The 22,453-nt window shown below is 42.0% G+C and overlaps 1 protein-coding gene across 24 annotated transcripts in view; it reads left to right on the top strand.

Moving 5' to 3' along the window:
* RIMS1 (regulating synaptic membrane exocytosis 1) overlaps window positions 1-22,453 on the top strand; it is a 411,017-nt gene that overhangs the window by 68,867 nt on the left and 319,697 nt on the right. For 22 of the 24 annotated variants that reach the window (XM_073224834.1, XM_073224832.1, XM_073224831.1 and 19 more), the window contains exon 2: window positions 8,629-8,709. The exons of the other annotated variants lie outside the window; for them this stretch is intronic. In XM_073224834.1, coding sequence (XP_073080935.1) covers window positions 8,629-8,709 — 81 coding nt within the window. The remainder of the gene's footprint in view (window positions 1-8,628; window positions 8,710-22,453) is intronic. 24 annotated transcript variants of the gene reach the window in all.

Raw genomic sequence — 22,453 nt, 5'->3', positions numbered from 1 at the left:
AACCAGAAAGGGTCTGCCCGCCCAGGTCTGCCCAGGGTGCTTATTGCAGGGAAGCTGGACACCCCAGGAGGCGGGGGAAGGGCCCTCTGTGTTCGCACTCAGCAAGCAAATGAGGAAACTGCCAACTTACCTTTGCTTTTTAAGACATGGCAGCCTTTCTCATTAGTGAAGACATAGTTCCTAGTGGCTGATGGTTGGGGAGAAGCTTTCTCGTGCATCCCCTCTGCTCTGTGGCACAGGAAGGAAGTGGGTACAAGTTTAAGTTTCTGCCTTCTTGGAGCTGAGTTAGAAATAGGAGAGGTGGAGAGATGACTTCACTCTCTAAAAACTTTCCAAAGTGAATCTCATGGGGCAGCACCTTTTGGGGAAAGTGGAGATGGCCATTATGTCAAATAAAAGGTGGCATTTTGGGACCCGATCCCCTACCTGTCTGTGTCACGCCTTCCCTCTGTGTCTCCTCAGCTACTTTTTCTTTCCTACTGTCCTCTTCCCTGGCCCTCCCTCCTGCCTGCCCCACCTGCCCCTTGCCCTCCTACCTCTTTCCACAGCGCCGTTAACTTCTCCTTCCTCAAGGCCAAGGCCTCTCCTAGAACGGTGCCTGTGAGTATGAAAAAGACCCCCTTCCCTTCACCACGCCTCTTTCCTCAATCATCTTGTGTCGGCCTTCGCAGTTCTTGTCTACACTCTCTGTCTCCATTTTCACATCACCCCTTTTCCTGTCAACCCACTGCAATTCCACTTAAGCTCCAGCTCTTTTCACTTGCTCAGAACATGATTTCAGGCCTCATCTCACTCGCTGTCTCAGCTTCCTCCTTCTGGAAGTTTTTCACGTCTTACTCGCCGGGCCCCCCAATCCCGCCGCGGACTGAGCAGAGGCTCTCTCTCGCAGGGTGAGCGGCAGGGCATTTCTGGTGCTTCGATTTTTCTGCAGTTGAGTTGCATTTTGCAGGTGGGCTTTGGGAGACTGCACACAGGGTAGTCAGTAGAAAAATGTAAACAGGACCGTGTGGGGGCTGGTAGTGGGTATAAATCCATAGGTACATAAAAGAATTCAAGAATTGCTGAATGCAGAGAGAAACTAACTATGTTAACAGAAAACAATGGCTTCAATAAAAAGAGGGTAATGATTATATTGCTGAAATGTTGGAAACCATATTAGGACCTTGTGGAACCAAGCCTGTTGGCATTCCTGAGATATAAGGGATGCTAAACAGGATAGGTCTGAACAGAAGACCAGGGGCTTGACTTCTTACCTGTCATTTTCTTTCTTGCCAATCTTTGAAAAATCTGTTTTTCCGAAATTTAAAACCACCCCATTAATCTCTGTAACGAGTATTTATCTTGTTATCACCTTAATTTTAGAATTCTGTGTTTTTTGGTCTGGTTTTATGAATAACTTCCTGGCCTCTTGAGGGGAGGCTCAGCAGCCTTCATCACTCATTGTGAAAAATGAGCAGCTGGTTTCCCTTTGCTTTTAATTAGGAACCTGACCTCCATGTTCTTTAAAATAAGAATTACTTTCACGGAGCTGCTGGGGGTCCCCTGAATGCACAGCTGAGGTCTCACAGGCCCTGAGGGTTTGTGCTCAGTATCTCTTTTCAAACTACAGACATTCATGTTTCCCTTCCGGAGGAGAATTTCCCCTGTTCTACCCTCATCTTGCTGGTGATAATCACCATACTCATTTGCTCTCTGTGAAGTTGGCACGGATATAATTTTTAAAAGTCATTTTTAAAGTGATATCTTACAGCTTCTTTTTTAGTATTTGTGAATGAAATGAGCAGATCATTTTTGAAGATCTCCTCTGAAAAATGTATCTGAAGAGATTTTTATCAACTGTATATTTGTCTTGCAAATGAACTTTTTAGCTTTCTTTATTGTTTTTCTCTTTCTTACATAAATTCATATATGGCCCATCTCGCATTTCATGTTCTATAATATTCCCGTTGATCTTAGGGTCACTCTACATTTCCGGTTTAGCCAACTTCACACTGAATGTTATTACAGTTGTTCTGCTGTTATATTTTGAGAATATTGTCTTGTGATACTAGAATAGTTTTTAAAGAACACTTAGTTATGTAGGATTATTTTGATTGTTTCAACAGTGCACCTGTATCATGAAATTAATGGTATTGAAACATCTAAGCATACTGGATTCTGTAACTTCATGACTGAGTTTTATTAGTTTCCATTCATCTTTTGAGTATTAATGCCAGGAGGCTGCTTTGAATGATGGAAAAGGCATTAGCTCTGAAAGGGCATTTAGCTATGCCAAACAGACCTTGATACACATCTTGGCTTCTAAAAATATCAACTTTTGCCATTTACTGCTGGAAAAATATTTTAATCTCTTGGATCTGCAGCTTATTCCCCTGTCAGAGTGATCACCTCTCCTTGCAGGGCAGTGTGAAAATTAAATGAGATGTGCTGTGTCCATTTTGGTATATAATCAATACTAAATAAACAAATTTTCCTACCCTGTTTAGAAAAATCAGAAGAAAAGGGGATTAATTTTCTCTCTTTACTATTAATATATTGCCTCCTATGCAATTGTTTAAAATTTTTATTTGATAAAGTATCAGTACACTAGATGTTAAATAATATCTCACTGGTTCAAAGCAATTAACTTTGCATTAAAGAGTCTTTTCCACTGAATAAGCCATATGCTGAGAAATACCTTTATTCTTATTCAGAAAGAGAATGAACCTTAGTCAAACCATATACAAACAAATTTAGTGGAGTTATTCAATTTATACAACTTGTTGATCATAAGTTAATATACACACTAAATATTTTATAGAAAGATGCTATAATCTTGTGAAAAAGTGATACCCTAGAGTCTATTCTTCATATGTTTTAGCATGTTAAATTAGATATTCAAGCTTGCTGTCTATAGTTTTTTTTCCTTTTTATCTTATTCTTTCATTTAACAAATATGTAGTGAGTGACTATTATGCCAGGCAGTGTTCTGGGCTCTTGGCATTTGTCAGAGGAACAGATAGAGCGTATTGCACAGCACATATTTCAGCAGTGTGTGTGTGTGGGGGGTGTTTTAGAAGGTGGTAGAGCAGGTGACAGGCCTGGGAGGCACCTGGGTGTGTGTTGAGGGGAGCAGGTCGTAATGTGGTAGGGCAGGGATGTGGGACAAGCATCCTGAATAAATTTTCCTGCCTATGATGAAAAATGCTGAGATATAGTAAGACCAAGAGGGACCCCATCTTAAGACTAAGATTCCATTTTAAAAAGCAGAGAATTGAGAAGTAAGATTCATACTATATTCTCTGGTAGTCCGACAATAGCCCAGCAGCCTACCTTAAGGCAGGGCAGGCAGTCTTAACTGACATGTCCCCACTGCTTGAGGGTAACGGCTGTCTTGGAGAACAGGACAAATAAATCCCTTGTGTTGGGTTTATTGAACAGAATCCACTGGAGGACTGATAATACAGGAAAGGAGACACGGGGTCTCTGAGCAGAGACAAGCACCTTGAGACCACAAGTGAAGCCTCCGTCCAGCAATGCCCCTCTGCCCCCTTCTTGAAAGCCTTAAAAGACAGAATCCCCAAACTTTCAGCGCGCCTCCTCTCTGAGGACGCCCACACTCTCCTTAAGTGCGTACTTTCAAATAAAGCTTTCTCACTGCTAGAATTACTGCGGTTTGTCTCTTTGCTATTTTATTTTATTTCCAAGTCTTTGCTCTGTCTCCGCTTTACTCCTAGTAAGTAGGAAGGGGCTGCTAAGAGCTCACATTTGGACCTGCGTGTCTCCGTCATCTGGGTGACCTGGGCGGAACTGCCTCTGTGGGATCTGCTCCTTTCTTTCGGAAGTTCTCAGAACATAATCTCACTCCGTCCTGTGCTCCGTGGCTCCCCCAGATCCTGGGGTGGTGGGGGGCTGTGCAGATAGATCCAAGCGGACACAGGATGCCAGGTGACCGTGGCTTCAGGAGTAGGCAAGGGAATCTGTCCTGGGTGGAGAACTGTCCCTCTGTGCTTCCCTGCTCTCTGCTGCCTGCAAGGCAGCTGCCACTCCCTGCTGCTCTCACTCTAATGAAGTCCTTCCTTACCTGCACTCCTTTGACCTGCTCGAGAATTCTTTCTTGTTCAGTCAAGAACCCTCCCCCCTGTCCAGGGTGAGGTTTCTCCTAGTGCTTCGCCCAGTGCGCAGGGAGAGGCCTGCCCAGACGCAGCTGCCCGGCCACAGTAGTGCCAAGTAGACGAGCAGAACAGGAAGCATCAAAAAAGCATTCTGGACAGAGGGAGAGGTTGGTTGGTGGAAAGCAAGATCGCGCCTGGTGTTTGAGGAAGACCAGGAGGGAGGGAGGGAGAAGCAGGAGGTGAGCCCTGAGGGTTATGGGAGCCATAGTGCGTTCCAAGGACTCAGGCATTGCATTGTGGAGAAACCGGGGAGCCACGGCAGGATTTGGAGCAGAGAAGTCATGATCTGATTTTTCTCTCCGAAGAGTCACTGCCTTTTGTGTTGAGAATGGACTGTGGGAGGATGGCCAGGGGAAGTGCGGGGCAACCCGTTAAACGTCTACTGTGGGAACCCGAGTAAAGGACGACAGTGTCTTGGGACAGGGTGGCAGTAGTGGAGGAAGTGAAGAATGGCCAGATTCTGCACATATTTCCCCAGTAGAACCGATCTGATGGATTGGACAAAAGGTGAGAGAGAGAGAGAGAGAGAATGAAGTCTACAGGTTTTGGCCTGAACAGCCAGAGACGTTTATCTGCAGACTGCCGGCATGGAGATGGCTGCTTGGAGGGTCAGGTTTGGTGGGGAGAAAGATGGAGAATCCCATTTTGGAAATGCTGATTTTGAGATGTCAGTTAGAAATCCAAGTGAAAATGTGGAGGAAGGCAGTTGCGTGTCTGGAGTTTAGAGAGGATCTGGCTGGAGTTAGGAATTTTGTGTATATTTTAGGAGCTTTTAGCTAATGCCTGTGGAAGAGGGACTTAGAGCAGTGAATGGGAGCCGTACCAGCTAATGGCTGGCTACAGAGCCCCGAAGGTCTCTTCTTGTCTGTTTGTTTGTTTGTTTGTTTGTTGTTTGTTTCTATGTATATCAGTGATCTGCAAGTCAGAAGATTGTATTTTTGAAAATGGTTCATTTTCTCAACCTTATGTTATTTTAGCTGCCTCTTAAGTTTTCCTAGGCAGACTAGTGTAATAAGTAGTGAAATAACAATTAGCCTTGGGGAGTGAGTGCAAATGCACTTCATCCCCAGCACTGTTTGGATATACTTGCCTCCTTCGATAGAGGAAAACCTCAGTAAAAATAAAAAACCAGAAGCTTGAGAACAGAAATGTAAGCATGTCCTAGCTATTTGACAGCTTGGTGCACAATAGCTAGTTTACATTAGTCATGAAAGATAAAGCAATTTAGGTAAAGTTCAAATTGAGATACAATTTCATAAAGTAGTGCCCTTTTTTTTTTTTCAGATGGGGCATGGGGGTGGGCCTAGTGATCGCAGGCTCCGACATGGAAACACAAAGAAAGTAATTATGTAAATTGCTTTTTTTGAATGCATTTAGAATTTTTGATTCATATACTTTAAGTATCTGGAAGCGCATGTAGTTCCTGTTTGGAGATGGAAGCCTTGCCGTAGCCTCCTGGGCAGGCCTGTGGCAGTCCGTGTTCCCACGCCTGTGCCAGCAGGCTGGAGAGGTGAGTGGGCAGTCTGCAGGCCTGCCCGTGCACGCATGGCGCTCATTCATAAAACCCAGCGGCGCCGAGGGCGGGTCAGTTCAGAGAGGAGAGTGCTCGCACAGCTCAGAGACCTGTTAAGGGTCCATGTCTGATAAATCTCTGAGGAATTAAAGATGTTGCAAAGAATTAGAGGTCAAGCCCCTTGAACTTCTAGTCTCTTGATACCTTGCTAATTGTGGGAAGTCAGCAATGTGCCAGCATTTGTGGCCTCCTTCTGCCTGGCTGCAGGAATAAATCATGTGTAGACAAAGGCCCTTCATAGCTGCAACACGCTGAAATATCATTGTGTTTCTTAAAATATAAAGAGTCTGTGTTGTTAATAAGTCTAATGAATGGGAGATCATGGAAAGTGCTAGTAAACATTTCCTATGTTAGAACTGTCTGAGTATTACAGTTTATCCCTCCAAACTGAAATGTCAGACACAGTAATTCAAGTATAGTTTAAAGAAATGTTAATACATGCAGACTGTCAAAAACTTGTATATTTGTATGTGTCTTCCATATTTATTTGCACACGGGTTTTTTTGGTTTATCTTTCTTGTATCTTGAAGAAATTTCAGCTAAGAAGTCAAGTTAGACAATGTAGGAATATATATTATGATAGTCTAGAGCGCCCTCAAATTGGCTGCATAATTAACAGTCTGAAGGCAACAGTTTCCCCTGCTGAAAACACAGATTCAATAGCTGGCTATTTCACTCTAGTCCTGTGATCAGAATTTATGTCAGAATGAAAAATAGGTTGTTTCCTGGTTTTTTTAATTAATGAAGGTACATAAATTAAGCATATTTAAACTAATTCTAGATATATTGTTTTTGACTATTGAGTACTTATTTTCATTAGCCAATAAAACTTTAAAGTTCAGAAAATCAAAATAAATGTCTGAAAGATTCTATATTGTGTGCAGACAGAAGCAGTATGTTAGTTATTGTAATTTTAAACCAAAACCACTGGGTACTTAAGATTAGATGAGTGTTTTCATAAACACAAGATGATGAGATTAGATGAGGTCTTTTGCTCAGAAAAAAAATGCTTTGCTTGGAAACCTACTCTTAGTTTGGCTGACAATTCACATTTATTAAAAAGAGTTACCTAAAAGCATATTTAAGGAACACTCTTTAAGTGCCAGATTTCATTTATTTCAGAGTTTTGTATAAATACCTGAAACATACATACATACATACATACATAAATAAATAAACTAGACAGAAGGTTGCATATGGCTTCCCAAAGATGTAATTCTCCAAAAATCCTTCCAGAGGTGGTGATATTTCCAATATTGTCACAAACCAGTGCATGTAGATTAAACATGTGCTATTTTTAGTTGAGTGAGAATTGCTAAAGATTTCCCAGTGCTATGAAGTTGAACTTCCTGGGTGCTGAACGTTGTTAGATTAGCATCTCAGAGCCCAGAAATCTGGGGTATTGCTTCTCCCTGACAACTGCCTTCTGTTCTCTTAACCCTGGTGCCTGAGAGACGTTCTCGCCACTGGAAACTGGAGCAAAAGCAGAAGGCTTGTGGCTCCTGGGGATGTTTTTGACTCCTATCTTTTGACCTGTCTATTAAGAGTTTAGCATTAGCTCTTGACAAATGCCAGAGTTCTTCCCTTTTTTCCCACGAGGAAAGCGTGTTGAAGCTTTGAAATGGCACCATTTTCTTTCTCGTCACGTTACATATTGACTTCTAAGTCTTCCTTGGGCTTGTTGGGAATGAGCAGTGTATGTGTGTTGTGTGTGTGTGTGTGTGTGTGTGTGTGTGTGTGTGTGTATCTGTGTGCGTGTGCATGTTTCTGAGCGTCCTGTCTGCGTTTCCCTGTACCATTTCTTTCAGAAGTGGAGAATTTTGCCATGCAGCTTTTAGCTTTGGGAAAATGGTTTATCTGCCACTATCTAACCAGCGATCCATTTCTGGAATAACATGACTGGCCTAAAATATTAGCAGTGTCGTCAAACCTCCAAGAAGCCTCCATGAAAGTTGTTAAGAACCAGCTTCCTATCAGAGAATCCTGGGTCCTAAGGGGCTTTTTTTTCCCTTTACCAGAGTCTAAGGTGCGGGACTCTCAGCTTTAGAACCAAGGCTTCCCATGTAAAGCAATGTTGCTTTAAAGCCTTTGAGGGGAAGGAATATCTGAGCCATCTAAGTACAGCCTCAGATAGGGCTGTGTTCTGGCTTCTGCCAGTGAGCCTGTTCCTGGCTCTGTGACCCTGTTGACAGGGGGTGGGGGCATCCCCTCAGCCGCCCTCTGAGCCCTGGGGTGCCACCAGCCCTCTGCGTCTCCGCATGCTGTGCCAGAGGGCCTAAGGCACAAAGACCTTTACTATGTTCTCACATCGGAGGGTATCTTCTCTATTTTATACACACACACACACACTTTATGTGTAAATACCTCCCTCTTACTCTTTCTTTTTTCTTAGCTTTCAAGGTGATTTTGAACATGGGGGTGTTCTGAGGCCTCCCACATCTCCTTTTGCGTAGAAAGGCCTGTGTGGTGATGCACGCATGAAACCAGAGTCTGTATCTTTTGGGGAAATAGCCAAAGCCACGGAAAACCCTTGCCCTTTAACATACCAGCGCCGCAGCAGCTCCTTTAAGCTTGCAGCCGTCTGTCTCCCCATGGGGAAGCCGAAGCTTTCAGTAGCATTTCTTCTATGGGGGAAAACTGCTGACAATCGTTTTATTGATGCTAAAAAGAAAAGTAAATACAGAGGCTAGCCCGGGTTTTATTTGGGTATAATCAAGCTCTTCAAAGCCTGAGTCCAAGCTTTCCAACTCAAAGAGTTTTGTCGGGGCCTCCAGGTTAATATGAAGGGGCTTGCAAAGATTTTTCCCTTAGACTGTGTTTTCAGTACCGTGTTGAATTTCCAGAGATGTCCTGCCCTTTCTGTAATTAATAGTGCATTGTGCTGTCTGTCATGCGCCCCAGGTGTGTTGTCAGGGACATGGCGAAGCCTGCTGCCTGCAAAACGCCCAGAAACGCGGAAAGCCAGCCCCACCCGCCTTCACCGTGAGTATGGCATTGGCTTTACTGACCAGAAACGTCGTCTCTCACACACATCACTGGCTATAGATTTAGTCATTCACATTGCATGTGGGAGTAGATAATCTGGCTACTCATGTATGTGTAATAAAAAGGCTACTGTTGAAAGAGGCAGAATTATCTGGAAACCTGAGTTCTGCAGTATCTTTGTTAAGTGATGTTTCTTATACTGTTTTGGAAGCATAAAACTAATTTGAGGACAGGGACACATTTTTTTAGGGCTGTGGGGTGGCAGACATTGGGTACCTTTGGGATTTAGGAAGTATGTGGGCCAGAGCGTAAGATTTTAGGAAAACAGGGAAGCAGGGTGCAGAGAGGAGAGGAGCATGAAAGTAAGGGAAACATGCAGGATTCTGTGACCCACCCTCACACCGTATTACTTAAAGAGAGTGGACCACCGCGAAGAGTGGATCGCCCATCTAGTTGTGTTTTTATTATTGCAGTCTCTAGTGCAGATGCTCGTCAGCAGTGGAAGGACCAGCACCGGGGGGAGCAGAAAGTAGAGAGGAAACCAAATAAGTAAATCCTGTTGAGAATGTGGGTTTTGATGAGATAAAATATAAAGAGCACTAAAATTCTACAGAGTAGCAGGATATACTCAGTCTTCTGAGTAGAATTACGCTCCTGGTAAGAAAAAGTAAGCATCCCCTTCAAGTGTCTCGGCAGCAGCATGCCCTTGGCATAACCGTCCGCGCTGCGTGGTCGCTCCTGGGGAAGCGCCCATTTCCCCGGCTTCTCACAGAGCCTTTGAAGGCATGTGTCCTGAGAGTGACTTTCTGTAGATTCCTTCAGCTATCTGACAATTCTGTGAAGTGAAACCAAAATAAGGTGATAACATCACAGAAAGGCAATGAGAAGGAAGTTTTCATAATTCTTTTGCAATGACAAGTTTTTGCTAGCATTGGCAAAGACCGAAATGAGATAAAATATTTAAATGCTTATATTTTGTGTATCACATGCAGTCACAAATAATTTAAAATTATTTATGTTTTAGGATATAAAATTTTGGTAAATAAAGATAAGGAGGCTCTATAGATGGGTTATAGGATTTATCTCAATAAATATTCTTGCATATTGTCTACATTTAATCAGTACTTTTCAAGGAATAAAAGTAACATTAACTTAACCATAGTAAGAATGATTTATAACTACATTGACAAAAGTGCAAAGTTGGGAGAAGTATTCGTAATGAAGTAGCCATATCGTTTTCTATATATGTTCTTACTGTAGAGCCATTTTCCTGATGATGGAACTTTTCTTGATAATTCACAGAAAACTTAGGATCCCATTCTCCATCTTGTGTTTCTAGGCATTAGAAAACATTCTATTCATATTAGGGTACAGCAATTTCTGGGAACTATAACATTTATTTTTATAATAAATATAACATTGATATTTAAATGTGTTATATTTCACCTGTCGAGTTCCACTTTAACTGGTCCCAGTCATTCCAGTGTCTATCTTAGATTGGAATTATTAGGTGTGAAGTAGTGATTTTCATCCATCCTGACAAGATTTTAGATCATTGTGTTTCTTGTTCTATTTTTATTTTCTGTAATCATGGACATCTGTTGTCATTTACCTTGTACCTCGCAGGACTTCCCTGGTTACCCTCTGAATATGGAGGCTGAGAAGAAGCCTCTTTGCATCCTCTCTTCTGAAAATCCCTTTGCTCACTTTATACTTTTCTAGTTGAAACAGTGAACCTTTCTAGGGGGCTTGAAGAACTAAAGTTTGCAATGCCTCCCTCATTTGACTGGTTCTCCATAGGCAGTTGCATTTGTGAGTTGAGCCCCGTGTACCCACATATGGACCTTCCCAGGTTAAGATGAAAAGGGCATCAGAAATAAAGGGGTGTGCGTGTGTGTCAGGATGGGCTTTAGCCTGTAGGTCAGTGTCCTCAAATTTCTGCATTACAAGTGCTGACCTAGAAAAGAGGCAGAATTGAAAACAACAGCATTTATTTGGGTGTCTCAGAACCGCAATTCAGGGAGCAATTCAAATTGCATCCCATTTAGGAACAAAAGTTAAGGGTGTTTTAAAGACAAAAGGGCATGCTCGTATGCATTGTTTATAAATAATTTTTATTGGTGTTGGAAGCAAAAAGTGAATCTGGACTGGATATCCCTGGGTGGCAAGGCTGTCTCTGAACACAGTCTCTTACTGTAGCCAGCGAGGTGTGCGGGCCGAGCTCCTGGGATTTTCACAGTGTGGCCCAGTTCAAAAGCTCAGGATTCTACAAGTGAGGATGTGCATAACGCCATCTCCCTAATGGCCTCCTAGCTCCATTTTAAAACCTGTGACATAAGTGACCCCATTTTTATTTCATCTTTCACACGACCTAGCAGTGGGTCTGAGAATCAAAAAAGCTGTTAAAAAAAAAATGGAATGGAATAGAAGTAAATAGAAAATATAAGAATGCATCCCAGGTGAATACTTCAGGATGAACTTAGGTTTCTTGTATATGATAACGGGGTCAAAATATACAATTTAATAAACAGTGCATTTAGTTATAAGAACGCACTACTGGGTTTTGATCAGGGGAGTGGCATAGATTTGCATCGTATGGGTATGAGCATGCATGAAACGTGTGCTACTTCCTTGGGCAGAGTTGGAGAGAAGGGAATGGGCGTGGGCAAACCTGAGACCAGCAAACCAGGAGAGCATTGCAACCACCTCGAGGAAGAAGACAAAGTCTTGACCTGTTGGAGTAGCAGGTGTAGGAAGGCAGCACTTCAAGAGCTGGGCAGCGCTTGACTGTCAGTTGAGAATGATTTGTAAGGAAAGAGTTTCAGGGGATTATCACATCAGTGGGTGATTCAAATCACCAAGTGGAATTGAGGAAGCAAAACAGGCCTAGGGACGGTTGGCACTGCAGAGTTCAGATGGTGATAAACTGTATCTGTAAACTGTACAAAGTTTCTTTTTCAGATTTTGTGGTACCTGTGTGCTCCGCAAGAGTGTGAGTCCAGAAAAATAGCTGGGTATGTGCACCTGAAGCTCTCAGTTAACTGGAAAGTCTAGGGTACCACCCACGGACAGACAGTTAGAAAAAAAACAAGAGAGAGAGAGAACCGTAGGTGTCTAAACTGGTGCTTAAGGAATGAGTGAGGAAAAGGGTCCCCTGACTTAGCTGAGAAATAATGGTTAAAGAAGCAGGAGAACCAGAAACCAGAGGGGCTCAGGGGAACCCCCAGTCACATCGATAAATAGAATCAGTAAGTAAGAGAGAACAGATGTCATTCAGCCATTGGCAGCATCTGCCATAGCAGCTTTAATGCATATGTGGATGGAAACATCCTATTTCTCTAGGCGTGAGGAGGAAATGGGGAGTCAGGAAAAGGAGGTGGTGATTATACATGACTTTGTCAAAACACGTGACTGGGTAGGAGAAGAGCTAGAGGTCTAGGTGGGAAGACAGCAAGTAGGGGGCTGCACCTGGTACTTGGTACATCCTGTGTTAAGCATCTAGATTGATGTGTACACATGTCAGTATTCTTTATGTTTTTGATAACTGTATCTGTAAACTGTACAAAGTTTCTTTTTCAGTTACTGAAATGAGGTTCAGTCATATTTTAAGCATGCTGCATAAGCTGTTATTACTTAATCAAAGTGATAAATATACCAAAAACTATTGGTGGAGTTCAACTAATCCCATTGATAAATGAGATAGAATTCCTGCCTTAAGAGTTCCTCCTCAAGTTTGGGGCAGCAGTTATATAGTCAGATAAATTATAATACTATATGATAAGCGAAACACCAGAAGAAGTATGTTAAAAAAAAGAAAATGATTTATTTTGTTTGGGGCTGATGTGGTCAGGGAAGGATTTATAGAGCCTGCAATTCATGTGAATTTTGAAGGATGAATAATTCAGTAAGTAGGCAGTTTTGGAGTTTAATTTTCCAGAAGAAGAGAATAGTTGCCTAAAGCCCAAAACTTCAGGTTGTGCTGGGGTCATTTAAGACAGCCCCTCCTTGCAGGAGCTGTTGATGTGTGTGATGTGTTTTTGTGCTTTGTGTCATTGCATGGGTGGGTGGGAGTTGGTGTGTCCGGGGTGAGTGTAGGTGTAGAGGGTAAGGGAGGGAGAGAGGGAGGCAGGAAGTGCTGCATCAGAATCTCTGACGCAGAGGATGCTCACTTAATTTGGAGAAACAAGCCACACAGGGTGCCTAGTCTTTGATTTTATGTTTACTATTGTATTTTGAAATGCTTGGCAATATAACATTATGGAGTTTTTAAGTTTCTCAAGGGATCATGGACTTAAAATATTAAGAAACACTTGTCTGTCCTTCAGTCTCAGTAATGGATGTGGCTGGGGATGAGGAGAGGGGGGAGGCAGGGCCGAGGTGGGAGAGCTTCCAGGTGGTGTGAGTAGGGTGCAGGGATTCATCAGACGTGCTGATAAAGCAGAGAGGAGACAACTCACTTTCGCTCAAGAGAGGAAGTGTGATCAAATCAAGAAGAGAGTTAATTTAGGCACTTAGAGTAAGTTTGGGTTTAGCTTTAGACTGACATATCAGTGTCCAAAGATATCCCCAGCTGAAACATCGCAAAGGCGGTTGGCTATGCGTCCCTCAAACTCAGGAGACACTTGGATGAGATGTACTTATTTGTGGGCAATTGCTTTATAATAAAAACCATTAAGACAAATAAAATAGCATAGGGAGGAGGTGTTAGGAGGAAGGGAGTATAGGGGTATTGCCAGTACTTAAACAAAGCACAGAGGAATTAAAATAAATTATGCAAATCATGCAGGCAACAAATTTGTTCCAGTTTTCCTGGAACATAAGAATGTCTTAGTGCTGAAATCCTATGTTCTGGGAATCCCCCTCAATCCTGAGAAAACTGGACAGTTGGTCACACTAGGACTGGTAGAGCTGGAGTTTGAAAGTAAAGATCCAGTAGAAGAGCATATAGCCAAGGAAAACCTGTTTAGACAAATAATATTTGTATGGCTGTAGAAGGCGACATTGTCAGGAATATGCTGAACGCAGGGAGGTATGCGAACCATAGTTCTGCTCAGTCAACTGTTTTGCTTTTCGTTGATGTTTGCCTGCTTTTTAAAATGAAGGTGTAATTCACATACCATACGTTCAATTCACCTTTTCAAAGTGTATAATTTACTGGTTTTCATAAAGGTGTGCAACCATTTCCACCGTGTAATTTCAGGACATTTTGATCACCCCGAGAAGAAACCTAACATCTATGAGCAGGTATTCCCCTACTCCCCTCAAAACCTCACTCCTAGAAACCACCCATCTATTTTCTGTCTCCAGAGATCTGCCTATTCTGGGCATTTCATATAAATGAATCATATAATATGTGACTGTTTATGTCTGTTTTTTTTACCAATCAACCTAATAATTTCAAGATTCATCCATGTTACAGCATGTATCAGTACTTCATTTCTTTGATTGCCTAATGATATGCCATTATATGTATATCCTACTTTTTTGTTTATTGGTTAATGGACATTTGGATTGCTTAGTCTTTATGCTATTTTTTTTTAAAGCTGTTTTTAACATTTATGTACAAACGGGTCACCTTGTCAGGGTTTTGATGTGTCCTTCCCTACTGAGGAATGATGCTCAGCATCACTGGGCTCCTTCACTTTGGCGTCGCTTCTTTGGAGAAATATTGATTAAAATCTTTCGTCCATTTTTAATTGGATTATTTGTCTTTATTGTTGTTAGAACTCTTTGTATATAGGTGCACCTCATTTTATTGCCCTCAGCAGATACTGCATTTTTTTTACCAATTGAACCTTTGTGGCAGTCTGTCAGTGACATTTTTCCAAGAGCGTTTGTTCATTTTGTGTCGCTGTGCCACATTTTGGTAATTCTTGCAATATCTCAAACTTAATATTATTATAACTGTTATGGTAATCTGTGATCAGTGATTATGGGTTGCTGAAAAGTCAGAGGATGGTTAGCATTTTTTAGCAATAGACTATTTTAAAATTAAGATATGGACATTGTTCTTTTAAACATAATGCTATTGCATACAAGAGGCTGCAGTATAGTGTAAACATAACTTTCATATGCATTGGGAAACCAAACAATTCATTTGACTCTTTATTTCAATACTCTCTTCATTGGTCTGGAACCAAACCTGTAATATCTCCAAGGTATGACTGTGTCACAGCTACTATATCCTTGTTGAAGAAATGATTTGCATGTATCTTCTCCCACTTAGTGAGTTGTCTTTTCATTTTCTTGATAGTACCTTGAAGCAGAATTTTTATTTTAATTGCGATGAAGTCCAAGTGATCTGTTTTTCCTTTGGTTATTTGTTGGTTTCACACATAAGCAACTTTTGTCAAGGTCATAAAGATTTACCACTAGATTTTCTTCTAAGAGTTTTATAGTTTTAGCTCTTACATTTATGTCTGATACATTTTCAGTTACTTTTTTATATCGTTTGAGGATCTAATTTAATTCTTTTGCATGTGGACATTCAGTTATCTAAAAGTGGTGAGAGCAGACATATGTGTCTTGCTTCTGATTCTAGGGGAAAGTTTTCAGTCTTTCACTATTAAACATGATATTAGTTGTGAGGTTTTAGTATATATTCTTCCTCAAGTTTAGGAAGTTTCCTTCCATTTCTAGTATGTTGAGAGTTCATATCATAAAAAGGTGTTGAGTTTTCTCAAATGCTTTTTGACGTCTACTGAGATGATCATGTGCTTTTTGTCCTTTATTCTATTAATATTGTGTACCGCTTTGATTGCTTTTTATATGTTGGGCCAATTTTGCATTTCTGGGATAAATCCCACTTAGTTAGCTATTTTTTTATGCTGCTCTATTTGTTTTTCTAGTATTTTTGATGATCTTTGTATGTATGGTTGGAAGAAGTATTGGTCTTTAGTTTTCCTGTGATGTCTTTGTCTAATTTTGGTGTCAGTCTAATACTGTCCTTATTGGATGAATTTGGAGGTTGAGGTTTTCTCTACTATTCTACTTTGGAAGAGTTTGTGAAAGGTGACTTTCACAATATTTCTTCAAATATTTGGCAGAATTCACTGGTGGAGCGATCAGCTTTTCTTTGCGAGAGAGTTTTTGATTACTTAAGTTCTATTTAATTTGAACATTTACAGCAGTTCTGTATAAGTGGGCACGTTTGTACAGGAAAGTGTATCACATGAAATCCTCACATCTTCAGAAAAACTCACACTCAGAAGTCAGTTCTATGTAACTCTTGAGCCATTAATGTTTTGGGGTTATAGACCCCTTTGATTTCTAATTCCTAAAAAATAAACTTAACTGTATGTGTGCATATGTGTGTGTTTGTATTTGCATGTATGGCTGATTTCTTTGTACAAAAATTACCCGTGTCAAAAGAGAGTCTGGGTTTGGTGAAGTTCAAGAGCCCATCAGAAGGAAAACATCTAAAAGGCCCCGTGGAAACAAGTTCTGGGATACTATTGAGATTCTTCAGTTCAGGCTTCTCTCATGACCTTTGCAAAAACTGAGAAACTGGTTTGGATAACGGTATTTATTTTTACCCTTTTTCTTTTGTTAGATGGTTTTCAGTCCTTTAATTATTTTTTTTTAATTGATATTTCAGTTTAATTTCTTTTTCAACCAAAACTGATTTTAGGTTCCAGGTAAACGTTCAAATTATGTAGTCTCGGGTTTTTACTTTGCCATTCTGTCTTTGTCCTGTCTGCTTCCTCCCTTCGAGCAGCGATCGTCCTGTGCGGTGGTGAGTCACGCCCCGGGCTGCGCCGTGAGTCCCGTCGGTGTGGAGTCCCTCTATGTGGCCACGTGTGTCCCACGCTCCCCCTTTCCCCTTCTCCACAGCTCCGGATGAGTCAGGCTGGAACTGACAGGGGGGCCGCATCCGCATTCTGCTTTCATTCGGCTTGCCTAGATCTCAAAGGCATGGCTTTTTTCAGCAACAACGATCTTTTTTTCAGATTTATTTATAGCACGGGGACTTGTGAGGACTAACATATATGGGACCAGAATGAATTTAATCATGTAAATGGGGTGGCTTCTATTTAACCTAATTTTGAAATAGTCCATCTTGAGGACCAAAAATATAACTGAGAAAGAGACATATTAATAGAGTTACTTTTCCCGCAGCAGTATGGGAAATGTACATTTATCTTTATACTTGAAAATACGGTTTCCCTTTTAAAGTCACATATCAGACATCAAAGTCCTATCTTATATTAGATAACAGATTAAAGGACAGTGTGTGTGTGCCGTTGTAAACAGTAAGCCTTGTCATTGTGTCACTGCGTCTTCAGGCTCTGCATGCCACACATGACCTCAGGCCGTGTGTACTCACGCCCACAACTCTGTGTCTTGCTCTAGCAGTGGTTGGCAGAAGTTCCATGGACAGCAGAGGACACCAAGCACCTCGCCGGCAGGTCATCGCCCCAGATACCCCCCATCCTGAGTGCAGTGATCCCTTTCAGAAGCCTGGGAGGAGCCCTGTGGATCCTGGGGTCTCCCCTGCCCCCTGGTTTTCCCTGCTCTCGACCCTCTGCTCCTCCTGAGCTTCACAGTGTCCTCCACCCCTGAGGTGCTCAGTCTTCTCCAGATCCCCCTGAATTCCTTTCTCAGCCCATGTGTGGTCCACGCCCTCCGTGGAAACCTATTAAATCAGCTTTTGATGAGAAGGTAGCTTGAGGGGAGGCGAAGTGACCTTGTTCAGTGGCTAGAAAAGTGGGCGAGAAGTTCACTGCTTGCTTCTGTGAGTCAGGCTGCTCATTCTCCCTCCGACAAATACTAAGTCTGTACTGCGTGCAGAGCCCAGCGCCAGGCGGTGGACATGGTGCACAAAGCAGAGTCCCCGTCGAATGGAGACTCTGGGAGGAGATCTACACAGCAAACAAACGTGGGTGATGAAGCTCTTCGTCCTTAACGAGGCCCAACCAGAGCGCGGTGGCAGAGAGCTACACACGGGCGACTGGGGAACGTGCCAAGGAAGGCTCCGACAGGAGACGACACTTAAGGAGGGGTTTGCAGTGGGAAGTCGGCCTCGGGGAAGAGCCAGCAGAAGGAGCGCAAGGCCAAGAGGGTGGGGTGCTCGGTGGGCCCTACGGGGACACCAGTGCTAGCATGGGTGGGGAATGAAAAGGGGACCAGACAGAAGCGAGGAGGAGGACGGGGATGAGACGGACGAGACGGCAGAGGTCGGTCTTTGAGGCCTTTCCACTCGTTGGGCTTCATTGTAAGGGGCAGGATCAAAGGCTGTTGGGAAGCCCTTCGGTCACCTCAGAGAAGGGAGAATCATGACCCGGTGTGATGTGGCAAACGAATTGGGGTGATTGAACCCTTAGGAGGCCGTCTGTGGTGGTTCAGGCAGAACGTGATGGTGGCTTGGACTCTGCTAGTGCCCATGCAGGTGGAGCAAGTGGAATTGAGGGAAGTTCAGTGAGATTTATTGAAATTTTGGAAGCAGTGAAAGAAAAGAGGCATTTATGGTGTGCACTGGAGAGAAGAGGCCCCAAGTCGTGGGTATAATTTCTAATAAGCTTAATAGTCCTCTGTTCATTGAATGCATAATGTGTAAGAACATTTTCTCATAAAATCTTAAGCATCCTATTATGTACACAAACATATCTTAAATGGCATATGTAAGTGAAAAATTTAGAAATCTGTTGCATTACTTTTGCTAGAACTTCAAATACTGATGCTAAAAAAAGATGAAAAGTAAAACTGAGTAAAAATTGAAACATGATAAGATTGCCATTTTAAATATCTCTTTTTGTGTGAACTTTTTTCATTCTGGTATTCTCTTGAGATAGAAGATTTATGAATTTTGTGAGTGTTTGGATTGACTAAAGGAAATAAATATTGAAAAATACATGCTTGATAAAAAATATTGATCCTTTATTGAAACCTATTTCATTCCCTTCAGTAAAATTCAGCCAAGAAGAAAGGAAACATATTTCATTTGCAAAGGATGTTTTTAGCTGTATTTATTATGAATGAAGGCATTATTCAGAGATAAGGGGCATTTTTCAAACTATTTTTAGGTACATGTTTACATCAAAATGTGATGAGTTTAATATTTTCACTGTTAAAATTTTTTCAGATACATAAGAAGTGTTCAGTGTCCAGCCCAGTAGTTCTATCATCACCTGTATTAGGGATCATATTGAGCAGGTGATACTAGAAAATAGAAGTTCCATTTTAAAAAAAGATGTTTTTGTCTTTTAAAATAAAATCAGTTGGGCCAGTAACTTAGAAATAGAGGATGTTAGAAACACTGGCATTTCCAATTCATGGTTATAATTAGGAAGTGACAGAATTTTTAAAAAATGGTATGCCTTTTATAGTCTTCATTCTCTTTATATGATTTACTGGTTTATGCACATCATTCTATGCCAGTTCATAAAGTCTTACAAAGCCCCTCGTTCTGGTTAACTATTTTAAGATAGTGTGTTTATCTCTGGCTGACTGCTCGGGGGGAAGGTACCCTCTTCAACTTCCTGGGTATTAAAAGAGTTTAATTCTGTAAGAGTTGAGCTCTAGCAGTTTCATATGTAATAGTTACGTTTTGTGAAACTTGACTAGTCATTAATTGTTTTCCCCAGTTATTCCTTGTTGACTGAACTAGGTGCTCTGTTAATGATGCTCTGAGCAGTGCCTGTGTTGGTGATGCTGACATTGAAGGACCTTGTCCCTTGTACCCTGTGTCCTTTGTTCCTGGATGTTTTAGCTAAATGCAATTTCTTTGTCTCCTATGCTGAGCATGTGACTTGAATCCTGTTCTTTTTCACCTTGTTCATCCTATCAGGAAGCCTAAAGGTCACTCTTACCTTAAGCCTAGGACCAGCCCCAAACAGCCCACTTGATGGATCCATCCCTTCAGCTTCTTTGAGTCAATCTTAGGCCAGATAGTATTTGTATGTAGAAACAAATAGTTATTTTTTAAAAACTGTCCTGAAGAAACTACAGTTGTACAAGCCCAAGTGGACTTTGGACTGAATTCGTTTAATGTCAACTGTGCATCAAGTCACATGATGTAGAGACAACAGAGCTTCGCTGGCTTGTGCCCTTGGCTTGCAAGACACTCAGCTAGGTAGTGACTTGACCCTGGGTCACTCAGCAGGAAAGGGGCGGATCCAGGTCTCGGATCCAGGTGATTGGACTCCTAGTGCAGGACGAATGCAAAATACGCCGGTGACCTGTATTGCTACCAAGCAGAAGAATTTTGCAGTTCCTCAGGGAGTAACGGGTAAATCCCAGCTTTAACAGTTTGGACCATGTATTTTTTGGCCTTGTTCTGATATTCGCTGCTGGGCAGCATTGGCCCACCTGTTTTACCTTCTTAAATCTTAGCTTTCTCATCTTGAAAATAGGAAGAAAATTGTTTCTAGTTATCTCATTGGGAGTTTTAAGGATAAAATGGGATTGAGTACATGACAGTTGTGTATGAAGTGCTATGTAAGTGTTATTCACATATTGTACTAAAGAGGCAATGAACAATCTCTATATTATTCATTATTTTTTCCATTGAACAAATATTTACCAAGGTTTTACGGTGCGCTCATACCGGCATCATTTGAAAAAAACATTTTTTGGCTAATCCACTAAAAGCATAGGCGGTGTTTTCCTGTCTATTAGGGTTTTTTATTGAGAGGGGTGGTGTAAAAAGGCATCAAAGCACTTTTTGGAAAGGGTCCACCTCACCTCACGCTACTTCATCATGTATCAAACGCTCTCTCGTGTGCCTGAGTAGGGAGGCCAGGAAATGTGTACTTGAAAAATTTCCCCTAGTTATCCTGACATACGCTTCTGATTTAGAACCACTGGTATATACAGCTGAGATGCTCAGAAAAAATGAAATTCGCTGGAATGAGTGATAATTCCATAAATCAAAATTAATGTGACTATCACTGAATTGGATCTGTGTTCCAAAACATAGAGAGAGGATGCAAAGGGAAATAAATACTGGCAACACTATTACCAGGAAGTTGCTGTGCCTCAGGGTCCATGCACGGTCACTCTGAGTCGCTGCTGTTTGCTCTGCTCTCCTGCGAAGTCTTTTGTCCAGGACGAGCGTCGTTTCCCTGTGCCAAGAAAATAGATGGTTCTTGTGCAAAACAGGAAGCTTATAGCCAAAGGAGAATCTGTTCCCACTGGCTACTTCTGGCTGTTATTAGCAGGAAGATATTAAATAAAAGGAAAAGCTCATGCCTAAGACCATGGGTAGTCTATGCCGTGAATTAATGTTTATTCAGTGAAAAGCGATTTTGGCATAGAAATAAATATACTTATCTATTATGCACATAACAATAAACATCGTGCATGTGTCTAGGCTGCCCTCCATGACTTAGATCCCCTCACTACTTATATGTAATTGGGTTCACTAGGTAGATAAATTGAGAACATGATGTGTTGAACAGACCTTTGAAGTCTTATTTAAGTCTGGGTGATGTTAAATTAGATTTCCATCATTTTCAAATCACCCCTATATGTAGCATATATTTTGACATGAATTCCTTTTTTCTTACTCATTCAACAAATATCAGAGTCTTATACAACTATTAAGAAGGTATCTCTTAGTTGAGCAGACAGATAAGTAAACAGTTACCACAAAGTATGAGGTCTGGAGGCCGTGGAGACCCCAGCTCAGGAAGCTGGTTTTACTCTGAAGGAAGACATCAGAGTGTCTGCACATGGAGCTGCTGGGTGGACGGAAGGTCTCAGGGTGATGAATTTTTCAGGAGTATATGCATAATGGATGAGAATAAGGCCTTTCTGGAAAGAAAAAGACTAATTTGCAGATGATTAAAACAGACCAGACACAGTTCATAGCACTGAAGATAGTGACAGTGGTTACAGAAGACAGGGCTGAGGGGGGTCTGCAAGGGAAGGCAGCAGGCTCTCCGCCAGGTGCAGGGGGCAGAGACGGGAGCACGGAAGGGGGAAGGCTCAAGAAAATGGAAGAGTTTGAGCCTGGGAGTTACCTTACTAAAAAACTAAAGGAATGGAAAAGGCAAGTAGCTCCAGGGAATTACATTCCTTAAAATACGGACTTCTTTTCTGATGCCTCAGGAAGCTCCCCAGGAATGAGGACTCTGGAGAGACGGAGAGGACTGGTTCGTAGCAGAGCGCCGCACAGGAAAAGATGATGCGTGTGCATGTTCAGCACCCCTCACCCACCTACGCTTCACATGGGGTTAGGTCCGGACGTGTCCGTTTTAACTTCCTGTGGGTCCTTGTCGCCTGTGGTAACAATAACTGCAATTACTTGCTGTCTTCTTTTCGGTACTTCATGTGCCTTTAATTCTCATAAAGCTTTATAAAGTAACTTGATTATCTTCCTTTTGCAAATGAGGGAACTGAGGCACAGAGATGTACTTGCCCGTGTGTTCCATGAGCATATGCTAGCAGTGAAGTGAGGATTAGTAGCTGGGCACCCGGACCCCTGAGCCCACACCCCAGATGTCTTCAGGCTTCTTGCTCAGTCCTGGGCTCTGTTCCAAAGAGGTGAGAAGACAAGGATGCCATAGGGTCCTTGATTCAAAGTATTCACTCTAGCTGGGAATATGGTGGACATAATATATATTCGGTGAGTAAGTCCCGCTGTCCGTGGCATTCACGCCAAGTTGGAACAAATTCATGGAGGGCATGAAATGTGGTAAACCTAAAAGAGCACGCAAAATCACTGTCAGTGAAGTTCTGCATCCAAGTTCCGTTATGTATGAAACAAGCAGGCTCTTACTTACTTTGCTTGGAGAAACAA

This window comes from Manis javanica, chromosome 16 (assembly GCF_040802235.1).
Source record: "Manis javanica isolate MJ-LG chromosome 16, MJ_LKY, whole genome shotgun sequence".
Lineage (NCBI taxonomy): Eukaryota > Metazoa > Chordata > Mammalia > Pholidota > Manidae > Manis > Manis javanica.
This window is presented reverse-complemented; position numbering and strand designations above follow the sequence as displayed.